This window comes from Platalea leucorodia (assembly GCF_965183815.1).
Source record: "Platalea leucorodia genome assembly, chromosome: 15".
NCBI lineage: Eukaryota > Metazoa > Chordata > Aves > Pelecaniformes > Threskiornithidae > Platalea > Platalea leucorodia.
The window spans coordinates 10,319,467-10,344,079 of record NC_138837.1 but is presented as its reverse complement, the minus strand read 5'-3'; the positions used below and the strand labels follow the sequence as shown (position 1 = coordinate 10,344,079).

At 63.6% G+C, this 24,613-nt stretch overlaps 1 protein-coding gene across 1 annotated transcript in view; it reads right to left on the bottom strand.

Moving 5' to 3' along the window:
- NIBAN2 (niban apoptosis regulator 2) overlaps positions 1–14,355 on the bottom strand; it is a 32,471-nt gene extending 18,116 nt beyond the window's left edge. Inside the window, exon 1 of the mRNA XM_082327145.1 lies at positions 14,275–14,355. Coding sequence (XP_082183271.1) covers positions 14,275–14,329 — 55 coding nt within the window. The 5' untranslated portion in view covers positions 14,330–14,355. The remainder of the gene's footprint in view (positions 1–14,274) is intronic.
- Positions 14,356–24,613: the final 10,258 nt, after the last annotated feature.

Here is a 24,613-nt window from a genome sequence, read left to right as displayed (position 1 = left end):
CGCCTACAGACAGTGCTTTCCCAAGCCTGGTGTTTGCTCTGGGACCGCTGAGCTCCGGGCACGACCCCCCCCCCCCCACTGCTCCGGGTGCCACCACCCTGGTCCCTGTCACACCGAGCCGTGCAGAGGCACTGGTCACCAAGCAGCCGGGGTTGCCGGGCCAGTGCAGGCTCCGGCACATCTGTCTGGTTCCTGGCAAGGCAGGGCAGGGGGAAGCCACCAGCTTTGTGGTTGCAGAGGCGTGCCAACGGCACCCACCAATGCCTGGCTCAGCAGGAGCCCCAGCGCCGGCACCTCTGATCACAGCCTTCATCTGTTCCTCGGCCTCCCCTCCTTTCCTCCCCATGACTAAGCCGCACGTGGCGGCTGCAGGAGAAGATAAAGTGGCTCTGCAGCAGCCGGCTTTGCACGGAGAGGGCAGAGAAAGGGCTCTGGGCATCCCAGCTGCCAGGCAAACCCCCGAGGCCAGGCTGGACACGGGGCTGGGTGAGATGCTGGGAGCAAGGAGTAGGGTCCAGCTACACCACATCAGCTCCACATCCCCAGCCACACTCCAGCCCTCCCTGCCAGGTCCCCAGGGACCCAGGGACCCACACACCCACCCAGCCAGCACCGCCACCGCGGGCATGGCAGGCAAGCAGCTCCCGCAGGGACACCCTGGCAGGGGGACAAAACAGGCAGCACAAGTTTGCCCTTGTCCTGGATGACGCCCGAGGACCGGGGAGCCCGAGGCTCGTCTGGGCGAAACCGGCCGGGAGAGGCGGCTCCTGCTCCTGCCTACCCCCCAGACCGGTCGTGCCACCGCAGCCGTCGCCGAGCCCCAAGCAGTGCCAGCACAACGGCATGGGCCGGACGGGAAGGCAACAGCCCCGGAGCAGCCAGTGCCGCCAGCGATGTGGGTTGCACACCCAAAGGCATGCACAGCCCTCGCATATTGAGAGGTCACAGCCCGGCCAGAGCAGCCCTGGTCCAGTTTTAGTCCCTTTGAACGAGGGCAGGAGGTGGATCTCACCCTCAGAAGGACTCCAAAAGCCATGGCAAGCTGCCCAAGCTGGTCCAGCAGCTTGGACTGGCTGTGTCCTGCCCTGGAAGCATCTCCAGCACTAGCAGCAGCCCCACACATGCACAAAACAAGGCAGAAGCCAGCTCTTATCCTGACCTCCCATATGACCTGGCAGCCCCAGCTCCAGCACCAATTAGACCAAAGCCAAGGGGGAAAAAACGAGCCATAAGCTCCAGGTCTAGCTCAGAGACCTTATCGCCTGGAGAACAGCATGGACAGCTTGACTGTATCCTTCCCTCCAGCTGCCTGTATTTGCTGCCCGCAGTTTGTTTCACCGCAGCGGGACAACCAGGGCTCCAGAAACACCATCCTGGCTTGCAGAGAGCCCTGCCAGCATGAGTGTGTGGCCAGAGCTCGTTTTCCTCATTACCCTCAAAATCATGTGAAAATGAGAGTGATGCTTTAAATAGCCCAGGCCATGGCCGGCAGAGTCAGCAGATCTGTCAGCAGGGAGGGCAGATCCTGCACAGGTTTTGCTGCAAAGTTTGCTTGGCCTCCACCCAACAGCAGTGCCCTTCTTGCTCGCCGTCCTCTCCACGCATCCATGACCTGTGGAGGTATCTGCAGGATCAGGGCTGCCGCAGCATCACAGCACATCCCAGGTGGGACAGAGCCTGGCAGGGACAGGGATGTGGCTCAGCCCAGGTGGCTCCCTGGGGCTGGGGACCAGCTCGGCCTCCCCCAGCACTGGGCTGGGCTGCATGCCACCCAGCAGGCTCCGTCAGGGATGCTCAGCAAAGCTGCTCTTCAGATGAGCATCCCCCTGTACCCCTTCAAAGATACCTGACAAGCTGAGGTTGGGGATGTCCATTCCCCTTTCCTGACTTGCCAGGATCTTGGGTGGGCAGAGGGTGCACTGCTCCTCTGCACCCAAAAAAGCCTTCACCCCTCCACACCTGGCAGCAGCCAGGCGAAGGTCCTGGCAGCCGTGCCTTTGGGGACGCAGAGCTGCCTCCGGCTCCCCCGGGCCGGCCTGGCCGGCCCCGTGGTGCACGGCTGCCATGCTTGTGCCCACCGCGCTCATGGCCCCCCAAGGGACAGGGAGTGGGTCCCCGGGGCGGCATCGCTGCAAGCATGCATGGCCATGAGGGGAGCACCCCGGCTGCACCCAGGGCTCTCCCAAACGCACCCCACGGGGCGCTGTGGGGACAGCAGGCACTGGGTGCTCTGCGGCTGAGCTGCTCATGCCCAAAGCAGCACATGCATCCATGCGCACACCCATGCACGAACACGCACACATGCATGCACACACACGGACACACACCCCCACGCACACACATGCCCATGCACACACACGGACACACACCCCCACGCACACACATGCCCATGCACACACACGGACACACACCCCCACGCACACACATGCCCATGCACACACACGGACACACACCCCCACGTACACACATGCCCATGCACACACACGGACACACACCCCCACGCACACACATGCCCATGCACACACACGGACACACACCCCCACGCACACACATGCCCATGCACACACACGGACACACACCCCCACGCACACACATGCCCATGCACACACACGGACACACAGCCCCACGCACACACATGCCCACACACATCCGTGCACACTCATACACACACACACACACACACACACACGCGCACCTCCCAGGGTGGCTGGGCGCCAGAGTCTGACAAATCCGAGCAGGAACAGTCATCCGCAACCTCCCTTCTGCCCACATCCCGTTTTGCAAGCCCCAAGCCCCACATCCCTCGCACCAGGCACACCCTCCAGAGCCCATGTCATCCCGCTGCTGCTACTTAAATCTGTTCGGGGGGGGTGAGGGTGCCTTTGAAATCCCACCCTTCCCCAGGAGCCCCGCTGGGACCCCCCTGGGTTTAGGCAGCTGAGATGAGTGGGTGCAGGAGCAGCAGCTGGGAGCCGGGTGCCCAAGCCCTTGCGGGATGCCGCAGGGATGCCTCACCAGAGGCAGGGAATTTTCCCCTTGGTCCAGAAAAAGGAAAAAAAAAAAAAAAAAAAAAAAAAAAAAAAAGGACAAAAAGCGCATTGAAGCAGAGCCCCTGGGCTGGCTGAGCCATGGCCCCCACACTCGTGACGAAACCTCGCCTGGCTCATTTCCCCCGGCCCCCGCGGGACAGCTTGACTCAGCGGGGCCGCAGGAAAACCCCAGCTCCCCCTGCCTCCACGCAGGCGTCCCTGTGTCCCCTTGCTGCCGCCGGGCTGCTGGCACGGGGATGTGTTTGCAGAGCGACGGAGGAATGGACACCCAGGGGCTGCACCATCACGTCCCTTTGCTGGGTGTCCCTATCCCCGTGAAGGTCCCTCCGTGCCATGGTGGTGATGGCCCGTGCCATGGTGGCAATGGCCCGTAGGACATCCCGCTGGCAGCGGACCCGTGAGCAGCATGGGCTGGCCTGGCCAGACTTGCCGAGGCTGCCGGGAGGGAGTTAATCACTAATTTAGCCAGTAAATGATTAGCGAGCGGGGGCGGGTTGCTGGGGGGAGCACAGGCTCCCAGCAGCGCCAGAGAGGGTGGCACTGACAGGGACATCCCCGGGCTGGCATGCAGTGCCACCAGCCCAGCCAGCTGGCACCTCGCGGAGGCAAGAATGGATCGGAGCCGATTTCCACCCAGATACAGGAAGCAAAACTCAACGGACCCCAGCTCGCCTGGCCGCCGGCTCCCGGGCACACAGGGGTGCTGGCGCAAGGCGGCAGGGCACTGCTCACCGGGACAGCCCCGCAGCATTCCCGGCTGTCCCCAGCGTGCAGGGGAGTGGCCGCAGGGCCGACGGTTCCCATGCCCGGCGTGCGAGGAGGGTAGTGGAGCCACCGGCATCCTGCCTGCGCCCAGCCGGCGGGAGGGGAACTGGGGAGGACGGGCAGCACCACAGCACATGCGCTGCCAGGAAAGTCACCCAAGTGCCAGCTTTCCCATGCTGACCCCCTGCCTCCACCCTGCCCCTCACGTCCTGTCTCGGGCTGCTCCAATTCTTCCCGGTGGCCCAGGAGGACGACGAGGCTTTTCCAGCAAGGGAATTGGGGACAAGGCCACCACGGCAAGGAGGCTGATGCCACTGGCTGGGTGAAGGGCGCCCAGGTCACCCCTTGCAGCAGGGCTGCTCCAGCAATCACCAGCACTGCCTGGTTTAAATGCACTCAGGGAGGTTGCTCGCTGCCCGTTGGCCACCCTCGCATGCCCCAAAGCCTGGCGTTATGCAGGCAGCGGGTCTGGGCACCCCGGGGACGGGGTGCACAGGACGGCAGGAACGGGGTGCACAGGACGGTGAGGACAGGGTGCACAGCACACCGGGGATGGGGAGCACAGCATGCCATGGAAGGGACGCACAGCATGTCTCTTCTGCCAAATAGCAAGCGATAGGACAAGAGGAAACGGCCTCAGGCTGCACCAGGGCAGGTTTAGGTTGGATATTAGGAAAAATTTCTTCACCGCAAGGGCAGTCAAGCACTGGAACGGGCTGCCCAGGGCAGGGGCTGAGTCCCCATCCCTGGGGTATTTAAAAGCCGGGGAGATGTGGTGCTGAGGGACATGGTTTAGTGGTGGCCTTGGCAGTGCTGGGTTAACGGTTGGACCCGATGATCTTAAAGGTCTTTTCCAACTGAAACGACTCTATGATGGGGTACACAACACAACAGGGACAAGGTGTGCAGCATGGCAGGGACGGGGTGCACAGCATGCCATGGACAGAGTGCTGAGCCAAACCTCGAACCAGCAGCACCCTACGAGCCCCGAGCACCACTTGCAGCTGCTGAGCTGGGGCGGGGTGGGCTGGCAGTGACCCACGGCCACAGGCTGTCCCCGCCGGGCACAGAGCCCCGCTGCTCTGCCACCTGCCCTGCCCGCCGGCTCGCCCCACCGCACTGCTGGGCCCGGCTCAGCGCAGGATCATCCCTACAAGATTTTAGGAAAGGCAGCATGACAGGACACAGCTCTGGGCAGGCTGAGCATCAGCAACAGAGCGACAACCAGCAGAAGGGATGGTGCAAGAGGTGCCAATGTTGACAGGCCACCGAGAAGAGCCAAAGAGCATCTCCCTGCAGGGAGCTGGATGAGCACCGATGGGTGCACCCGAAGGGTTAAGCCCCAGCTGGCAGTTTAGGGTTTCAGGAATTTGAATCTGAGTTCATTTCCACCCAGAAAACAGAAACTCCTTCACATGGGCCTGACTCAGCCTGGGTGAGCATCCCCTGAGCATCTCCCAGGGCGATGACGGGACTGGGGGGTCGGGGACTGGCTCCCCACCCGGGGGGACACGGTGGCAGAAAAGGGTTTGTCCTCATAAAAGCAGAATCTGGGGGCTGACCCGGTAGCGCTTCATATCTTCCCCTCTCATATGGACTGAAACAAATTGGGGGAAAGCAGAGACCAGGGACAGTTTCCCCTCTTCCCTCCCTGCACCCAAACGCACCCTTCACACAAACCCACCCAAAACCAGCCCAGGCCGTTTCTGCTCCAGGCTGCTAGTGGGATTTAGACTGAGCTTATCTGGAACAAACTGGGAGCAGAGGCTGCTCCTGGTGCCTGCCCCAGCTCTTCATGCACTCCTCTGATGCCTGTACCAGGGCACAGTTCTGCACCGGCGGACCCAGCAGGATAGGGCCCACCGCCTGGCTCCAGCACTGCTCCAAAATCCATTGGGAATATTTTCAGCTACAAATCAGCTCAGCAGCACAGTCCAGGTGGAAGGGGGACACATCCTGCCACCCCCTCAGCAGCAGCTCCGTGCGGCTCCGTGGCCGGCAGTGCCGGGGATGAGCGGAGCGCCCGGCTGCCCTCTGACTCACGCCGTTGCGGGGAAGGGTGGGCAGGACGGGGGCTGAGCGGCAGGAAGGACCTCGGCTGAGCGGCAGGAAGGACCTCGGAGGAGAAACCAGATGGGCCCAGGCCTGAACCGGTTCATCCTCTCTTGCCCAGCCTTTGCCGCACACGGCTCTGCCCCTGGATGAGTCAGAAGCACCCGTAGTGCCAGCTCGGGGCTGGGGCACCTGTCGGGGACATGGCGCTCTGCTTCACCACCTGCAAGGTGCACCCGTCACCAGCACCCAGCACCCTGCGGCATCGCCCATCCTGACTGCTGGCAGCACCCCGTGTCCCCGGGGATGTCCCTGGAGATGCTCCCGGGGGGTCTGTCCCCACCGCGGCAGCACCCACGCTGTCTCCCAGCACCGCGCCCAGCCGCGGCGGTTGCACAACGCCGTTCCCTTCCCAGCCCAGAGCAAACAAACCTGCCGAAGCAGAGCCGTGCCCAGCGCGGCCACAGGAGGATCTAAAGCAGACCACGAACTCCACGGGGCCAAAAACGAAGCAAGACATTCAGCAGCAGCTCCTCAACCTAGGAAGAGCTGAAAAACCCTGACAGCACTCTCGACCGGACACCCTTCACCCGCTGCTCCTGCTCCCCAATCCCAACCACAAAGCTGGACTCAGCCCCCTGCATCGGCCCCGCTCCCGCAGCTCGGGGCCGCATCCAGCCCAGCGGGAGAAGGATTAGTGTCCGGCTACGTGCCGGCGGGTGTTTTCCCGCGGCATGGATGCCGGTCTCCCGCTGCTCCCCGGGAACAAGGCTGCTGCAGGGCTGCGTGCGAGGAATGTGCATGTGAATAACAAACAGCATTCGGGGCCTTTGAACATCTCCCAAGAAGCCGGTCGGGGCTGGACTGAGCCCAGGCACGGGCAGCGTGAGATGTCTGCCCTGAACCTCCCTGCCCAAACAGCCTCCGAGGGATGGGGGCAGGAGGAGATCCCCCCTGCCCGCCCAGCCCTGTCTGATCCTGGCAAGACCCTCCTGCCCCGTCCCTTCCCCTTTGAGCAGCCTTGCCTTTAGGGGTGATGCTCCAAAGCCATGGGGTGCAGGTGCCCACACAGGCTAAACCCACCCCGGCCCAGAGTGCCACCTGCCCAGCGGGCACTGGGACCAGGTTGAAGCCCACCAGAAGAGGTGATTGCAGGATAGTCAGGACACGTCCCACGGGCAGGGAGGTGGCTGTGGGGAGATGAACCATCCCCGTGGAGCCGCTCAGCTCAAGCTGGGTACCATCCCCAAAACCCCGCGTTGGACCAGGACCCACTGCCCTCATCACCCCACATGGCCCTTGTCCCCCAGGGTCCCACCAGTGCCTGGCCAGGCTGGAAAAGAGCTACCAACCCTTTGGTGCTCACCTCACCCACAGCAGGGTGGGACCCAGCATCACCCCTCCCCAGATAAGGCCCGGCTCATCCACCAGCACCGGCCTGGCAGCATTGCATCCACTCCGGCATGGCGCAACCCCCACCGTGGCTGAGTCAATGTCGGGTTGCAGGCAGTGCCGCTGCGGGGTGGTGCACTGGCAGCAGCGTTGGGCACCCACGCAGGGTACCCATAGCACCTGGGAGCTGTGGGACCACGGGGGTCCCCAAGGCAAAGGGGCCAGATCAAACTTGGGCATCTCCGGGCCTCTCATTCTCCAGGTGCCAGGGACAGCAGGGGGTGGGGGGTCCTTGCTCCGGGATGTCCCAGTAAATGCCTCTGTGCTCGGCAGGGGACGAGCAGCTGGGCCCCTCATGCCCCCCTGTGCCCAGCCCTAGGGAGAGGAGCTGAACCTGGCACGCTCTCCCGCTGCCGAGCTGGCTGGTGCCAGCAGGAAACCCAATCCAGCACCACGGGAGGAGACCAAACAAAGACTTTTATGTACATCCAAAAAAAAAAAAAAAAAATCCAAAAACCAAGAGGTATTTGAACAAAACAGCCCTGAGCCTGTTCTGGGCTCTGCCGCAGGCCCTGCTGCTGGGGGGTCCCTGTGCCCAGCTCCTCCGCGAGGCCGGGGCAGGACAGAGGGTCTCCACCTGACCCACGGTGCCTGTCCCACACCATGCCCCCACGCCTGCTCCCTCCTCCCCATGGAGGGCAATGCCCCGGCCGAGGGTGGCCACAGGCTCAGGGTCTCCCACAGCCAAGGATGCTTCAGAAGCACCAGGGCCCCTGGTGAGCCATGGCCATGCCGGACTGGTGGGCCCCTGCCCAGTGGGGCTGGCAGCCAGTGTCTGGTGGCATAGAGCATCACCGGTGCCTTCCTCGCTGCGGGAGGGTGGGCAGCAGCAGGCAGAGCAAAGCAGCTCCTAGGCAGAGGCAAGGCAGGGATGTTCCCAAAGCAGGGATGTTCCCAACGTGGGGACGTTCCCAAGGCAAGGCTCTGTCCTGGTCTCAGGTGATGCCCTGCATGTGTTGGGATCAGAGGAAGGAGCTCCGGATGCTTCCCATGGCTCACCCACCACTGCTTTGGGTGCCTGGGAGCGGGCAGCCCTGCCCTCCTGCCCCACGCAGTGGCACTGAGGCCACCCCAGCTTTGGGGCACGTCCCTTCATGCAGGGAAACCCCCCAAGGGGCATCAGGCCTAGTGCTGAGCAGAGCTGGCAGAGGGAAGGAGCCAGGACAAGCGTCCCGTGTGCCGGGAGCCACTAACATAGCAGGAGGGGAGGGAGGTCCTGTCCCAGGCCCCCTGCCAGCTCCAGGGCAGAGCGTCTCATCCATCCCTGCTCCATGGGGCCGTCCCATCCTGGGGACTCCCATAGCGGAGGGGTCCGAGCCCCCCAGAGCGGGGCTGGGAGCATGGCCACAGGCAGGGACAGATCGCTGCCGGGGAAGGGCAGGAGGGCAGGGAGGAAGGCACCGTACTCTACCAGCCGGAGCCGGGACCTGCGCTGAACACTGCTGCCCTTTCCCTTTGAAAAGGGGGAAAAGGTGGAGTTTTACTCCTTCCTCCCCCTCCGGTCCAGGAGGAAATCTGCTTGCAACGAGCGGCTGGGCTCTGCTCCTTCCTCCCCTCCCGGGCCCCTGGCACCGGGCTCTCCACCGAGCTGGTGCGGGCACATCCAGGCACAGGGCAGGGCTCAGGGCCCGGCCAGGGGCTGGGGAGGGGGCACAGCTGCTGCCCGGGGATCTCACGGCCCAGCACCGGCTGAGCTCCGGCTGCTGCAGCCCAAGGGTGCGGTAATGCCTTCTGCAAACTGGGTATGGGACCAGACCTGGGACCTGCAGGGGCAAAGCGGGTGCTCAGCCTCATGCTGGAGAGGTGGTGCTCACCTGCCTTCAAACCTCACCCCAGCAAGCTCCTGTGTATAAGCATCCCTGGGTCCCTCCTGCCCGCTGAAAAGCTGAGAGATACGGAGCCCACAGTCCTGGCAGTGCGGGAGGCAAGAGCCCCATCCTGCGAGCAGACAGCTTTCCAGCTTCCCCCCGTCTCCCAGTCGCTGGGAGCAAGGGCAGGGCAGGTGCCGGCTGGGTTGTGAAATAAAGCCTGGTCACGGGATGCTGTAAGAGGGGTGGAAATGGGACGGGTGGGTATGGGACGGGTGCGTCCGACGCTGCTCCTTCCCCACGGGCTGGGACCAGGCTCCCACCTGCGAGGCTGGCTGCAGGGTCTGTCCGTGGCACCCACCACCCATCCCCATGGAGCAGGGCTGGGCTCTTTCAGTGGCTGTTTTGGTGACTGTCCCCACGCCCACACGGCACCTTTGCTCTTCCCAGCGTGCAGCCAGACCGGCAGCGCCGTGGCTGCGGCAGAGCCACGGGTGGGAGCCAGCGGCTTGTTGCAACCTGCTGTAGGGCTCAGGCAGAGGGACGGGAGCCCGTCGGTCCCTGGGAGGGTGGGATAGAGCTGATGGGGTGTGCCAAGAGGCACCGAGCCTCCCTGGGATCAGAGCCAGCCTCTGTAGCGAACTGGGGGCAGGAGGGAGGCAAAGGCTTGGGAAATCCCAGCTCTTGGCTGTGCTTCCCTTGCTGGGTCCCTGCAATGGGTTCAGGGGTGTCAGATACTGCATTGGGGGGGGGGGGGGTCCTGGTCTGCGGGGTGCTTTTCTCTCCCTGGGATGACCCCAGGGCCCCAGGAGAGCCCTCAGCTGCGATGCCAGCTCTGGTCCTCCTGTCCCCAACCCTCCTGCTCCCAGGCAGAGCAGGGATGCCCTCCATGTGTGCCCCAGCTTGCTCAAGGTAAGGCCTTTGGCTAAGCCCTTGCTGGGGGAGGCAGGGAAAGCCCCCCCCGGGAGGGAAGGCAGGCTCTGCCCCGGGGCTGAGCACAGGCAGGGCCGGGAGGGCTCCCACCTCCTGCCCACGTGGGGAGGCCACCAGCACAAGAGGCCCCCGCAGCCGGCGATGTCCCCTGTCCCAACACGCTGGCTCTGAGCGAGCCCCGTGCCCCGACACGACGGCTGTAGGTAAGCCCTGGCTTGCCAGAACCAGCCCTTCCCCGCTGGCAGGGAGCCCTGACATGCCAGGGGAGTTATTTATTTCATGATGAAAGAAGACACACACTTCGTTACGAGAAACCACTCCACATCTCCAGCACATTGCAGCGCCGATCCCTCCGAGCCTCCCTGCATCAGTCCCACCCCAGGGCAGGGTGAGGGCTGCAGCCTCAAGACCAACCCCAGAGCCCATCACCAGCAGCCACCGCCTCCCGCGCTGGCTGGAGCTGGTCTGCAGCCAACGCTAGGAAATCATTGTCACGCCTAAGGAAGCCAGGGCAAATCTCTTCCCACTGCCGGCAATCCCCCCTGCCTGCGGCACAGGGATTTTGGCATTTGCCGGGCACCTCCAGACCTGACCCCGCAGCCCACCCTGTCGGCACCCAGGCTCCCGGCAGAAGGATGCTCCTCGGCGGCATCGGGGATACGCAGCCACCGATGCCCAACAGGGCTCGTTGGAGCGGAAAGGCTGTGGGTCTGGCTTGGTGGCTCGGTGTCACCTCTGCCACAGCTGCGTGGGCTGGTGCCTGTGGAAGTCCCACCCCAAATTAACAGCTGGTTTACTCAGCAATTAACGGGCTGGCGACTCCCTGGAGATGCCAGAACAAGGTGTGAGCTCCCAGGGACCCTCCCCGCGCTGCCACCCACCTCCCTGTCCCTCTGGCCATGGAGGCACCCAGCAGCTCCTGCTGCATCCCTGGGGTCTCCCACCCACCAGGTGCCCGGGACCACCGGCCCCGTGGGGCAGAGCCACCCAGCTCCTGCCAGCCACGCTCCACCTCACCCCCTGGAGAAGAGGTCCATGGGGCTGGGATGCACTAGGGAAGGAGTTATTCCAGCAGGAGGGAAGAGCTTCATCCAGCCCCTTGCTGAGGCCACCTATTGCCCTGGACAGGAGGGGACACTGTGCAAAAACCCAAGGCTCTCAGTGACATCTCGGCTTTCCTGGGAGCCCTGGCAGGACACCCTGTGCCTGTCACCCTCACGTCCCCAGGCGATGGTGCCCGTGCTGGCCATCCTTGCGCAGGGAGGGGAAGCCAGTCCCTGCTCCAGCCCATGGAGCAGGTCGGGGGCAACTCCCAACCCACATTTGGGAGGAAGAGCAGGAGGAGGGCAGCCGAAGGGTGTTGACAAACAAGCTGAGTGACTCAGGCCAGGATCATGTCCGAGGCAGGGCAGCAGAAGGAAGCACGTACCAGTTGTAGAGACTGGAGAAAGGGATGCAGGAGCTGCAGGCAGCACTGCCCGAAAACCACCCCGGTGTAGATCAGCCGCCCGGGGCTGCCCTGTCAGCCCCAGCGCTGTGGAGCATCCCCAGTGCTGGCAGGGATGCTGCCTGCACACCTGCTCAGGCACCAGGAGAGTGGTCCAGCTCCACCAGTGAGAGGAAAGACCCTGGTCCTGAGCCACCAACACACAAGTCACACACGTGTGGCTCGTGACCTCCGAGAGACGTTGGCATCAGCCTCACCACAGCATGAGACCTTCAAAGCATGGTTTTCGGGGCAGAGGTCCCAACGCAGAGGGGACCGCACTGTGCGTGGCATGGGAAGGCTTTTTGCCACCTCCCTCCTGCCTTTAACCCACCTGCAGTGCTCAGAGCTCCGCTCCCAGCAGGGGGGAAGGATCTGGCCCAGGCTCTCACCATCTCCCCACAGCCCCAGGGCTTGCTGCGTGCCCAGCCGGCACAGCTCTGCTGGTGTAAGCGGGCTGCAGCCACCGGGAGCGTTGCCAAGCCCAGAGAGCTCCCGTCCCTGCTGCAACGAGGGGTCCCTTCAGCACGGGTAGCTCCTCCAAACTCCTCAAAGTTGGGAAGACAACTGGGAAAAGTTGCTCAGAGAGGGGATGGATCCCTCCCTGGGTGCAGGAGCAGCAGCAGCGAAGAGCAGGCCGAGCTAGGCAGGAAAACCCGGAGTTTTCCCCGCCGCGTTGCTTTGCATGCCTGACAGCAAGTCGTGCCTTGCCTGTTGGGTTACAGCCCCTCCCAGCTCTGGGGGCTTTTCACCCAGCGAGGAGCCCGGGCGGAAAGCGGAGAGGTGCTTAGCGAAGCCAGTGGGCTCCAGTCTCTCCCAGGGAGGTGTCCCAGTACAGGTGCGGGTCCCCTCCTACTCACCCCGAACCTTCAGAGCTGCAGCATGGCACAGGACAGGTACCAGCCCAATCTCCGTAATCCTATTTCACAGGAATCCTATTTTCCCCGTGAAAACTCGTCTGCAGCCCCCGGCCCCCCTGAGCTGAACCCCCCCAGTGTAACAGCTCGGTCCCTGCCAGCGTGCAACCATCCAGCCTGGCCTTGCAAACACCTCATTTCTGGCCCAGCAGAGACAGATTCCTGCACGGGAAACCCAGCCGGGCTTTTCCTTGTTATTCTTCGGATTAAGATCACAGGGCTTGGACAGGGAGGGATCTCTGTATGGAGAACCAGCAAGTTAAAGGGAGATTCGGGATGTGCTTTGGACCCGAACGTGGGCAGCCGTGCGCAGACCCAAGCCGGTGCAGCCGCGCAGATCGGCCGTGCCGAGCTTTAACTATGCAACAAGAAAACCTTAGAGCGCGTTACAAGCTCTCCTTCAAAGCTCGCAAACCTGCTGGCGTCCTGCTGAGCCGCATACCACGTAAGCATTCCTGCCAGCCGGCCCGGGATGGCGGGGCCTGGCAAGGATGGGCTCCACCATACACCGCGAGACATCGAGTCCGTGGGCCGGTACGGCGGCAGCTGTACCGCGCCGCTCCATTAGTGCCAGACCCGCAGCAGCTTTTTCCCCAAAGCCCTTGGGGAAAAAGGATTTCAGAGCCGCTCCCATGGTTTTATGGCGGAGACGGAGCAAAGATACAGCAGAACCACCTCCAAAACCCCGGCGCTTCCCGAGCCCTGGAGCTCTCCGCAAGGCGCACAAGGTCCAGCACGAAGCCGCGCTCCTCCGTGCCACCCGACAAGGTGCAGCCTCACGGGGCGGGCGCTTAACCCGGCGAGGAGGAGAGTTTTTCCGCCTGGGGAGCTGAAACCGAAGCCGGAGCACGAAAGGGCTCAGAGGTCAGGTCCTGCCCGCTCGGGAGCCCTGGGGAGCCAAGGGCTCGCATCACAAGTGACGCAAGGTGGCTCGGGGGGGGCACAGCACCCCGACGGAGGGGTGACCCCACTTATCGGGGTCAAGCGAGTCACCGCAGGCAGCAATTAGCAGCCCTGCCACCCCGCCACCGCCCTCCCGGCCATCGCTGCGCACAAACCCGTGCCTGTACAGAAGCCGTAATCCCACGTTCAGCGATTCCAGCGATTCCCAGGCGGCACGGCCAGCCATCCTGCGCCGGGCAGTCGCCCCGGGATGGCCAGGCTCTCAATAGCCACATTGTCACCCTTCCCCATCCCACGGCGGCGGCGGGGCGGCTGCTGTGCCCTGCCCGTGCCGGGACAGGCCCGCGGCATCCCGGGGTACCCCAGGGGTGCCCCCAGTCCTTCCCCCCACCCCAGAGCCCTCGGGGGGGCTTCCCTAGGGATCCCCCAGCACCGCTAAGGGGGAGAACGTTCATCTGCCGGCCCAGCCCCAGCGCAGCCCATGCTGACAGTGGCTTCCCTGCGCAGGAGCCAGCTTGCCAGCATCTCCCCGGAGCCCAGCTCCCCCCTGCCCGCCCCGCAGCCCGGGGAAGCTCGGCGCAGGGAGCGGCTCCCCGCAGCCAACACAAACACCCCCGGCACAACCCAGCCTTTCATTTGGGAGGCAGGCAGGCACCTCGGGTGCCCCCCCACCTCCCCAGGCTGCCCACAGCCAAGGCGACAGGCAAAAACACAGGGAAACTGCAACGTGGTGGAAAGAAAAAAAAGGAGGAAGAAAAAAAGAAAGTTTAAAGTGCGGGAGAGAGGAGAAGAGCGGGCTCCAGGGAACACGGGGGGTCTGGGAGGGGGAGTCCCCACCCGGATTGAAGAGAGGGATGGGGAGAGCCCGGCTGGGCCGGGGCAGAGGGGGAAGCGCTCCGGGAGCTCACCCGCGATGTGCTGGCGGCGACCCTCGTCCAGGTGCGTGGAGACCACATCTCCCATGGCGAGCGGAGCCGGGCCGGGGCGGGCGGCGGCAGGAGGAGGAGGAGGAGGAGGAGGAGGAGGAGGAGGAGGAGGAGGAGGAGGAGGAGGAGGAGGGGGAGGAGGAAGGCAGCGCCCGGGGCGGTCAGGCAGCGCGGCGGCCCCTGGCAGCCCCGGCTCCGCCGGCCACTCCCCCCGCGCCGCCCCGCGCCCGCCGCGCCAGCGCCCGGCTGCGGGTGGGTGTGCGGGGGTGTGAGTGTGTGCGGGGGTGTGAGTGTGTGTGCGGGTGCGTGTGTGTGTGAGGGTGTGTGAGTGTGTGTGCGGGTGTGTGTGTGGGTGTGCGGGTGTGTGTGTGAGTGTGTGTGCGGGTGTGTGTGAGTGTGTGTGCGGGGGTGTGAGTGTGTGTGCGGGTGTGTGTGAGTGTGAGTGTGTGTGCGGGTGTGTGTGCAGGTGTGTGAGTGTGTGTGCGGGTGCGTGTGTGTGTGTGTGTGAGAGTGTGTGAGTGTGTGTGCGGGTGTGTGTGTGGGTGTGCGGGTGTGTGTGTGAGTGTGTGTGCGGGTGTGTGAGTGTGTGTGCGGGTGTGTGTGCAGGTGTGTGAGTGTGTGTGAGTGTGTGTGAGTGTGTGTGCGGGTGTGTGAGTGTGTGTGTGTGTGTGCGTGTGGGTGTGAGTGTGTGTGAGTCTGCGTGAGTGTGGGTGTGCGGGTGTGTGAGTGTGTGTGTGCACGTGTGTGAGTGTGTATGAGTGTGAGTGTGGGTGTGCGGGTGTGGGTGTGAGGGTGTGTGTGTGAGTGTGTAAGTGTGTGTCTGTGAGAGTGTGTGAGTGTGCGTGTGTGTGTCTGTGTGTGTGTGTGTGTCCCTCCTCCGTGTAATTAACCCCCCTAAGCTGCTCGCTGGGGGACGGGGGAGGCTCAGGCGGAGCGGTTGTGCCCCCCCGGCTGCGCTGGGTGCTGGGGAACGCCTCAGCCCGGCGCTGGTCCCAGCCGTGCCCCCCACCGCAGGGACCCACGCCAGCTCCCACGGCTGCTGGCGCCGGGCAAACCAGCTCCGGCTCGGCACCGGCCTGCTCCGCTCCCGACATTGCTTCACGGGACGATTGCAACACCCGCTCCTCCCTTTCTACCTGCGCCCTCACGCCCAGGTCATCGGGCTCCTCTCGATGCCAAGGTGTGCCGCGCCGGCCGGGGCGGCCGTGGGAGCCGGCCGGGCAGCGGGGCAGGGCGGGAGGCAGGCGAGGGGCCCCTCTCCCTCCCCAGCCTCCGGGCAGCTCTCACCACGTGGGAAAATGGGATGGAAAAACTCAAGTTGCCTTAAAACACTCTCCAGCCACGGATTTTGGAGCAGGGGCTGTTTGGCCCCGCTTTCCCAGGGTGGGGGAAGCCAGGAGGGGGCTGGCATCTCCCAGATCAACCAGCATCACTGGGGAGCTGGCGGGCACACTCGAAGTGGGATACTAGAACCAGTAACGCTCCACCAATCCAGCAAAATCCCCTTGCGCGCACTCCGCCGGGGCTAAAAATTGCCTGGCCACATCCATGGGGCGGCGGGTGAGCCCCCAGGCCCGCGGCTGCTCAAGCAGGGAGGGAAGCAGCCGGGGCCGGGGAGCTGGAGGAAGCGGTGGAAAAGCTCCTCCTTCCTCTGCTGCGGCTGCAGCTCCTCTCCCAAGAGCAACAGGCGGAAACAGCCCTCGCCGGATCCTCCGCTCGCTGCCTGGGCAGGATCCGGCTGGAGGAAAGGCCTCGCCTGCGTCGCTCCCAGACCCCCTGGGCACAGCGAGCAGCTGGGGTGGGACCAAGGGAGGAAGAGGAGGAGGAAGAGGGAGGACGTGGCGGCATGGCCAGAAAGTTCAGCCTGTTCCCAGCTGCAGGGCGGCTCCAAGGACTCGCTGCTGAGGTGGATCCATGCCTTGGGATCATTTCTGTTCCGGGATGCTTCCAGACCACTGAGAGCCTGGGCTGGGCTGGGCAAAGCTCGGCTCAAACCGCGGCCAGGTTGCTAGGTCCAGGCCAGCCGGCGTGGAAACGGCTCTGAGGTTGTGCCGTGAGTCTTTTCCTGGGCTGGACTGTTTACCCGGCGGCAGGAGGGAGGAGTGGAGGTGGCCGGCCCTGGAGCGAGGCATCCTGTTTATCCTGCCTGAAATAGCTCTTCTCGGCCGGCCGCAGGCTGCCGGGCTGGGGAGGGGGCCGGGAGGCTGCTCACGCCTCTCCCTGCCAGCGGCCACCAGCCCTGCCCCGAAACGGTGCCCACCGCCCGCCTGGCACCGACACCCGTGGTGGAGGACCAGGGGCCAAGCATCCTCCTGGGCAGGGAGGGCTGCGGGTGCTCCCACGCCAGGCTGGGCTCTGCTAAAGCCAAACACTCAACACGAGGCCAAAGAACATCAACTCTGGCATCCAGATGCCACCCTGCATCTGCCCCAGCACCCACGGGAGCCAGGGCGGCTGCGTCTGGCTGCGGCCGGGCTGGGTGTCCCCTGGGCTGGGCTCACCCCCGAGGATGCCCAGCACGCATCAGCCCTTTCCAGCTTGACGTGTTTCTTACCCCTGCAAGTCATTCCAAAGGGAAAATCGTCACAAAGCGGAAATATTTACCTTTTCTCTTTGCAATGCCCTGTAAGAAGGCTTTAGCCTTCGCAGCGGGCTTGTTTGCAGTTTGTTTGCCTGGCCAAAACGCTGTTGAAATCAAGGGATTCTCGTGGGAAATTTAGCTACAGCGAAATCTCATTTCCAATAGAAAATTCTTCCACTGGAGGCTTTTAAACACTTTCCCCACCACTGATCCCCAAGGAGTCTGGCTCTGAATTCATTTGAAAGTCTGCCTTAGTGAGGTGATGGTATTTAAAAGGTGGGGAAAACGCATCCACCTCCCTCAAATCGAAAAAAAAATGTGAATATCTCCCCATGGCAATAACTTCATTATTAGAAACCAAGCTTCATTCCTTTAAAAGAAGCAATGTATGGAATATGATTTAGGCAGTGCACACAGAGTCCTGCTAAATAGACCAAGTAAGCGGTATAAAGCCCTTATTTTTGAAAAATCAATCCACGTAAGTACCGGAGCACTACACACTGAGCCATTACCTGTCTCTTTTGCCCACTGATGTGTTTCTTAAATAGAAAAAAACCAACCCTAATGAAAAGGTAAAAAATAGAGAGCATTGATATTGTTGATTTGCAAACAGGAAGGTTATATTTGTGGCATGCAGAAATAGCGTGTCAACAGAGCCCAGAGGCTGTAACGCAGACACAGAGGCCGTTTCTGGGGCTTGAAAAACCACCTGGAGATGAGCACGACACGCCGGCACCGTTAGTCAGCGCCGCGCGGTGACGCAGCCCCGAGCTTTCGCTGCGCGCTGGCTGGTGGCAGAGACGGGCTCAGCTGCTAAAGCTCGGGAGGGGGAAAGGAAAGGAGTAGTCTGAAGGGTTTTGTCGTGATAGGAGGCGTTTGGAAGCTCAAAGCTCAGCAGCGGCATCACGCTGAGCACTTCTCCATGTATTCCCACGTGGCCATGTGCAGAGATTGTCCCTAACGTGGTCACGGTTGGGGTTTCCTCCATCCCCACCGCCCCTCTGGGTGCCCCAGGAGGACAGGGACAGGGATGGGGACGGTTTGTCCTTCCTCTCCTGCTCCCAGTTTCTGGAGCAGCACGGGGCAATGCCCAGCCCGGCCCTGCTCAAGCGCTGAGCCCGTCCTGCCGCGGCCGGGCAAGGGGTGCAGACACAGCCCCCCACCGCTCTCCTGCCTCCCCTCCTGGCCCTATCCTCCCCGAGAATATCTTTAAATTCAGCCCCCTTCGCGCTGCCTGTGTTGCTCACTCCTTTGGCACGGAGACAGGCAGCAGCGCAGGCAGCAGCACCTGCCCGCTGGCTCGGGCATCACCCCACTCTCCTTCCCCGCATCCCTCTGCAAAGGCAGCTGCTCCGGGTGACGCCGCTGCCGAGGCTGGAGCTGAGCCCTCGGCAGCCCTGAGCGGAGGGCAACCAAAGGCAGCAGCTCCTGCACCGCAGACGATGCTCAAATGGGTTTGTGAAGGCTGGCCCTGTGTCTGCCCCACGTGCCGGGGCTGCGAGCGGACCCAGCACGGACGTCCCTCCCGCTAGAGACTGCGCAGATACGGAGTTTTCAAAAACTACACCGTGATAAAGTCGAATCATCCCAGCTAATTACATCTCACTAAACAGATGGAAATAGTGCTTATCTGCCTGGAGCTGGCTGAATTATCCTAGCTTCGAAATGAAGGATTTCCCTGTGAATACCGCCTAGGAGAATAAATACAGCCTGGGACCACGGCCATGGCAGCAGCGATCTGAGATAGTCCCCGAATCGGCAAAGCCCTCAAAGCATGTGTGAAGCCTGAGGCTGGTGCAGAAGTCCACCACGATGAGCAAAGCACTCCAGACCTCGCCTTCACGCCCCCAGGGACCCAGCACGTCTCCTGCACAATCCTGATGCCCTGATCCATGACCGTGAGGGAGCGTTTAAAAAAAAAAAGATTGATTATTTGGGATATTTTTATGCTCACAGCAGTCAAACCAAGCCTGCCAGGGGCTGTGTGCTCAGCTCCCTGCCCCTTCAGCTGGTCCCTCTGGATTCGGTACCCGCGGGGACGATCACCCCTGCCTTGCTTCCCTTGGATTTTCCATGCAGTCATTACCACGGTGCAAAATCTGACCTTTCGGCAACAAAGGTGGCTGATGCACCTGCAGAGCGCCCAGAACAGCCTGCTCCCCTTCACTTACCACCTCCAGGACCTGCTGAACTCTTGCAACCACTAAATGCAGGAGCCCGTTGCAGGATAAAGCTTTCAGCCCAGCAAATATCTATTTCCCTTTCTCTGACATAAGGAGCAATCAGCGGAGTGTTCCTTTCACTCGCATTGACCTTGGGATGAGGATCTTTTTCCACCTCAGCCGGATCACCGGGAAACCCGATCGCTTTGGGGGAAGAGCCTGGGGGTGCTTGCAGGCAGGAGGTGCCGCCCGGGGCTTTCAGGGTGCCCCTTGCAAATAGAGCTGCACGCATTTCTCCGGTGGCCCTGGCAGCCAGCACAGCCAGGCCCAGGTCCCCATCCATGGGGGCACGGCCACACGCAAACCCACCCGCGGTCACCTTTAAGGCCTCGGAGGTGAGTAAGACACGGCCTTGCTAAGGGACTCTGCTGCGGCGCAGGGTCTGAGCAAGCCAAGGTTGGGCAGGAGGGAAAAGCACCCAGGGAGCAGGGGTGTGAACGTGTCCTCCTGCTCGTGCGCTGGGGGCCGCTCGCCTTCCCAGGAACTGGTCTTGGTGCAATTAGCAGCTGTATAATTGCAGCAGTAAAAGTTCCTTCTGCTGATAAAGCCGCGGAGCAGCAGTGCCGTGCCCGTGGCTCCGGGGATGGGCCCCGTGGGCTGTGGCACCCTCAGCCCCACTGGCTCCAGCGGGATTTGCTCTGCCAGAGCAGCGCTCCCAGATAACAAGGCGATTAAGCAGTGCTGAATCAGGCCTGCCACCACCCCGGCTTTTGCTGAATCAGGGGGCAGGATCAATAACCTCCAGCCCCAGCTCCAGCCCAGGCACGGAGCCTCCGCGCAGAGGGATGGAGAGGACCAGCTCCAAGCCTGGCCTTGGCTGGGGAGCAACTGGCGACCCTGCAAAAAACCCACAAGCCAGTCCCACGGGGCTGTGGCCGGCAGCCCAGGGGTCGGGGTGTGCTCGGGAGGGTCACCCCCACCCCCACACCCCCGTGGGGGCGCACCCACCCCGCCTGCGAGCGCCCCGCTGCGGGGAGGGGACCCGCAGGGCGGGCAGAGGGCACGGGTGGAGGAGGGTGGCTCATGTGGATCACCATTCCCCTCTGCTGGTCGGGACTGGGATAACTGGTCGCCGCCAGCCGGGCCTTGGCAAGGAGCAGCGTGCAGCCCGGTGCAGCCTGCGGAGGGCGCGACAGCCTGGCTGCCCCGGCCCCGGCACGGCACGGCACGGCACGGCACGGCACGGCATGGCACGGCATGGGCACCGGCATGGGACATGGGAACGGCACCGGCATGGGACACCTGGGAACAGGCACCAGCACGGCACGGCACGGCATGGGCATCGGCATGGGCACCGGCATGGTGACCAGCATGGCATGGGACGTGGGAACAGGCACCGGCATGGTGACCAGCATGGCATGGGACATGGGAACAGGCACCGGCATGGGACATGGGAACAGGCACCAGCACGGCACGGCACGGCATGGGCATCGGCATGGGCACCGGCATGGGCACCAGCATGGCATGGGCATGGCAGACAGCCTACCTGCCTCAGGCAGAGGCACCAACATGGGCAGGGGGTGTGGGAACGGGCACTGGCACCGGCATGGGTATAGGCATGGGTATAGGCATGGGCATGAGCACCAGCACCGGCATGGGCATGGGGTACTGGCACCAGCATGGGCACTGGGATGAGCACAAGGTATGGGCATGGGCACCAGCATGGCGTGGGACATGGGGACGGGCACCGGCATGGGCATGGGCCATGTTTGTGGGTACAAGGCACGGGCACGGGCCACAGGCATGGGCACGGGGCATGGGGATGGGAACGGGGCACGGGCACCGGCACAGGGCAGGGCACAGGCACGGGCGATGCCTCCCCAGCCCCTCCAGCTGCTTGCAGGCTGCTGCAGCGACCCAGGAGGGGCTGGGGGCTCTGCCAGCTGCCCGGCTTTCCCGAGGAGCCCACACTGACAGGCACCGGACACTGATAAACATGGGAATGATGGTCTCAGCCCCTTTGGCTCCGGCGGCTATTCCCGTCGTGGATCAGGCCAGGATGCAGCCCTGGCTCTGCCCCTTGCTGTGGGATACTGTGAAGAGGGGTTTTCTGACCTCTGGGTTCTGCCCCGCTTCCTAACCCTGGGCGGGGACGGGACACCGCGTCATGCAAAGCCTGGTGCCCGTGCTGGTGCCAGGCAAAACCCGCTATGTTTCAGCAATGATGACCAGCTGGAAATAGTGGGAAAACCCAAAGCACAAAGCCTGGGCCCTGCTTGCAACCAGAGCACGTATCTCTGCTCAGCCATCACCCCTCACTGCCTCCAGCCAGAACACCGGGCGCTTGGAGATTATGAACCCCGAGCAGCTTCGTCCTGGGCAGCTCATGGGGACGAAAGCAGCGGGTGACGCTGTGCCCTCCCTGTCCTGCAGCCACCTCCCCTTGGGACGTCCCCAGCCCTGGGGCGAGCCATTTGGCTTCATCGTCACCACTTTGCCTCTGCCTGCACTGAGGGTGGGGTGGGAGCGGCCTCCCTGTTTCACACCCCCCGACGATGGATGCATCCCCCCAGCGGGACGAAGCCTGGGGGGGTTTCCCCCTCCCTGGGGCTCTGGAGGAGAGAGCAACCCCAGGGCTCACCCAGTTTTGCAGAGACTCACCCTGCCTGCACCCAGGGATGCGCTCAAGCTCTCCCACGGCTGCCCTGTGGGTGCCCCTGAGCTCCCAAATGCACCCGAAGGGTGCCCGGTCCCCAGGGAAGGTGGGCAGGGGGTCAGCAGGAGCTGCTGGTGTTTCCCCCCAGCCCCAGGACTCAGGGAGTTGTGGGACATCTCCCTTTCTCCCAGTTAAACACGTTTCCAGCATCAAGACAGTTTTCCACTGAACTTTTGGGGTTGCAAAAGCCCGAGCGAGGCCTCCCAGCCCAGACGCCTTAGGAGAGGACAAGCAAGGAGGGATCAGGATGTGGCCCCAGGGCTGCTCGGGGAAGCGTCTCCCATATCAACTCCCCCTCGGTGCCACAGACATCCTCAAACTTGTCTTTCAGGAAAACCAGCTTCAGCCAGCTCCCTCCGATTTCTTGACCCTGAGACCGGTCCCTCGCCTTTCCTCCCAGCCCCCTCCGTTGTTCAGGCAGGGTTAAATCCCACGCCAACAGTCACTGCTCGCCGCGGCCCCAGCCACCAGACCCGGCCACCCCGATTCACATCACTTGGACCAAAACAGCAGGGGATGGAGCGAGGGGAGCAGCCACCACCTCTCCCCATCCACCCTCGTGTTCCTTCTCAGCCCTGCGGTGGAAAGGGGGGGTGAGGACATGGCTGCTCCCCTTCCCTTACCTGTGCGTGGTGCCTGGTGCGCATCGGGACTGCGCTCGCTGCGGCTCGGCTGTGCTGGGGGGTCCGGGCTGCGTGGCCCCGGCTCCTCACCCGGAGCCCCTTGCAGAGGAGGGAAAGGCTCCTGGTGGTCCCCAAGGGTCTAAGGCTTGTGGCCAACAGCCCCCGGGCCCTGCTTGGAGGACCCACCACCCCCAGGCATTTTGCACCCCAGCAAATGCCTTCGAGCGGGAACCAGCCTCCAGCCCCCATCCAGCCCCGGAGCCAGCGGGCTCCTGGACGTCAGGACATGGGTGCCTCATATTTGACGGGGCCGAGTCCCTGCTGTCAGGAAGGCAACGCCAAAGCACCCTTCCCACAAGCAGCCCTCTCTCCACCCCACCACCGGCAGGACCTTGCTGTCCCTGCCTCCGAGGCCTCCGTCCCCAGCCTGGCACCCCGCCTCTGCCTGCGGATCGCGATGGTCAAGGTTTGGTTGCTGTTTTTTTAAATGAAGCAAGCGTTGCCCTTTCTTTCTTTATTTTTTTCTGCCAGGTGTGATGGATGCAAGAGAACCACCCGGCTGCTGGGGAGCCGAGTGTCCCTGAGGGCAGGGGGACACCGTGGGGACCCCCAGCAGACGGCTCCCGGCTCACCTGCGGCTCCGTGCAGCTCCTGCATTTTTGCCTACAGACAAGCGATGCTTGGCCTCACCGGGAAGATTGACAGCGAGATGGGAAAGCAATATAAATACCTCGTTCTTAAATACCCTGCTGGTATTTATAGCCTGTGGTTGGCAGAGAGTCCGGTGGCTCTGACAAACTCAACTCCAGCTTATTTTTAAGGAAGCATTGAAGAGAACAGGTTTTAAAGCAAAGGATCAAGACGCACGTCTGCCTGGCCTGGGGGTGCTGGGCACGCACGCGGCCGGGCCGGAGCACGGGCCCTCGTCACCCCGCCGTCCCTCCAGTCTCTCCTTTGCTGCCCTGTGTCCCCAGGCACCCCCCGTCCTGCCTCGCCTCGAAGCGACCGGGTGAACATCTATATGGCCATACATCTATCTATATATATCTATACCTGCGGGCACAGCCTGTCTCTGGAGCACTCTGCCGTTAGCTCAGGCTCCGTGCTCGCATCGTGCCGTTTCCCACCTCCTTTCCCATTTTTCCCTCTTCGCCCCATCGCACCCTGCCCAGGCTCGGAAGCGGGGAGCACAGAAACACTCAAATCCCCTCGGCGCGGCCCCGGGAGCCAGCTCGGGGCCCACCGCAGCGGCTGGCAGCCCCGGCACGCGCCCCGCACCCCGGCTCGGAGGAAAAGCCCCCTCCCGCAGCGGCCCTGGGGTGCCGGAGCTGCTGGGCCGGGAGAGCTCGCAGCCTTTGCCCCGACGTTTACAGCCCTGTGCCATCGTGGGTGGGTGGCCACGGGGTGTCTGCATCCCCCGGGGTGCGGGGAGATATTTTGCTGGAAAATAAACCTGAGGCACCATAGAGACCCCCCCGCTGCCCTCTCCGCCGGGCAGGGCCTCTCCCCAAAAGCAGATGCAGCCCTGGGGGGGGCAGGTCTGGCACGGCCCATGGCGGCGGGGGAGGCAGTGCTTTGCTTCGGCGCTGGCAGAATAAACCTGGAGGTGCAGAGCTGAGCCCTGGGGGGTGCTGGGTGTGTGGGGGGGGTGCTGGGTGCTGAGGGGTGCTGGGTACGGGGGGATGATGCTGTGTGACAGGGAGGGTGCTGGGTGCTGGGGGGATGCTGGGTGCCCAGTGGGAGTGCTGGGTTCCAAGGGATGTTGGGTGCTGGGGGCGTGCTGGGTGGTGGTGGGGTGCTGGGTGCCCGGGGGGGCTGTACTGGGTTCCAGGGGGGGTGCTGAGTGCGGGGGGTGCTGGGTGCTGGGTGCGGGGGGTTCTGGGTGCTGGGTGCGGTGGGTGCAGGGTGCGGGGGGTGCTGGGTGCTGGGTGCGGGGGGTGCTGGGTGCGGGGGGTTCTAGGTGCGGGGGGCGCTGGGTGCCCTGGGGGGTGCTGGGTGCAGGATGCGGGGGGTGCTGGGTGCTGGGCGCTGGGTGCAGGGTGCGGGGGGCACTGGGTGCTGGGTGCGGGGGGCGCTGGGTGCCCGGGGGGCGCTGGGTGCTGGGTGCAGGGTGCGTGGGGTGCAGGGTACGGGGGGCGCTGGGTGCGGGGGGCGCTGGGTGCCCGCGGGCGGGCGCTGCGCTGCGGCGCGGGGCGGGGCGGGGCGGGGCGTAGTGACGCGCTCCCGCCCCCCGCCGCCC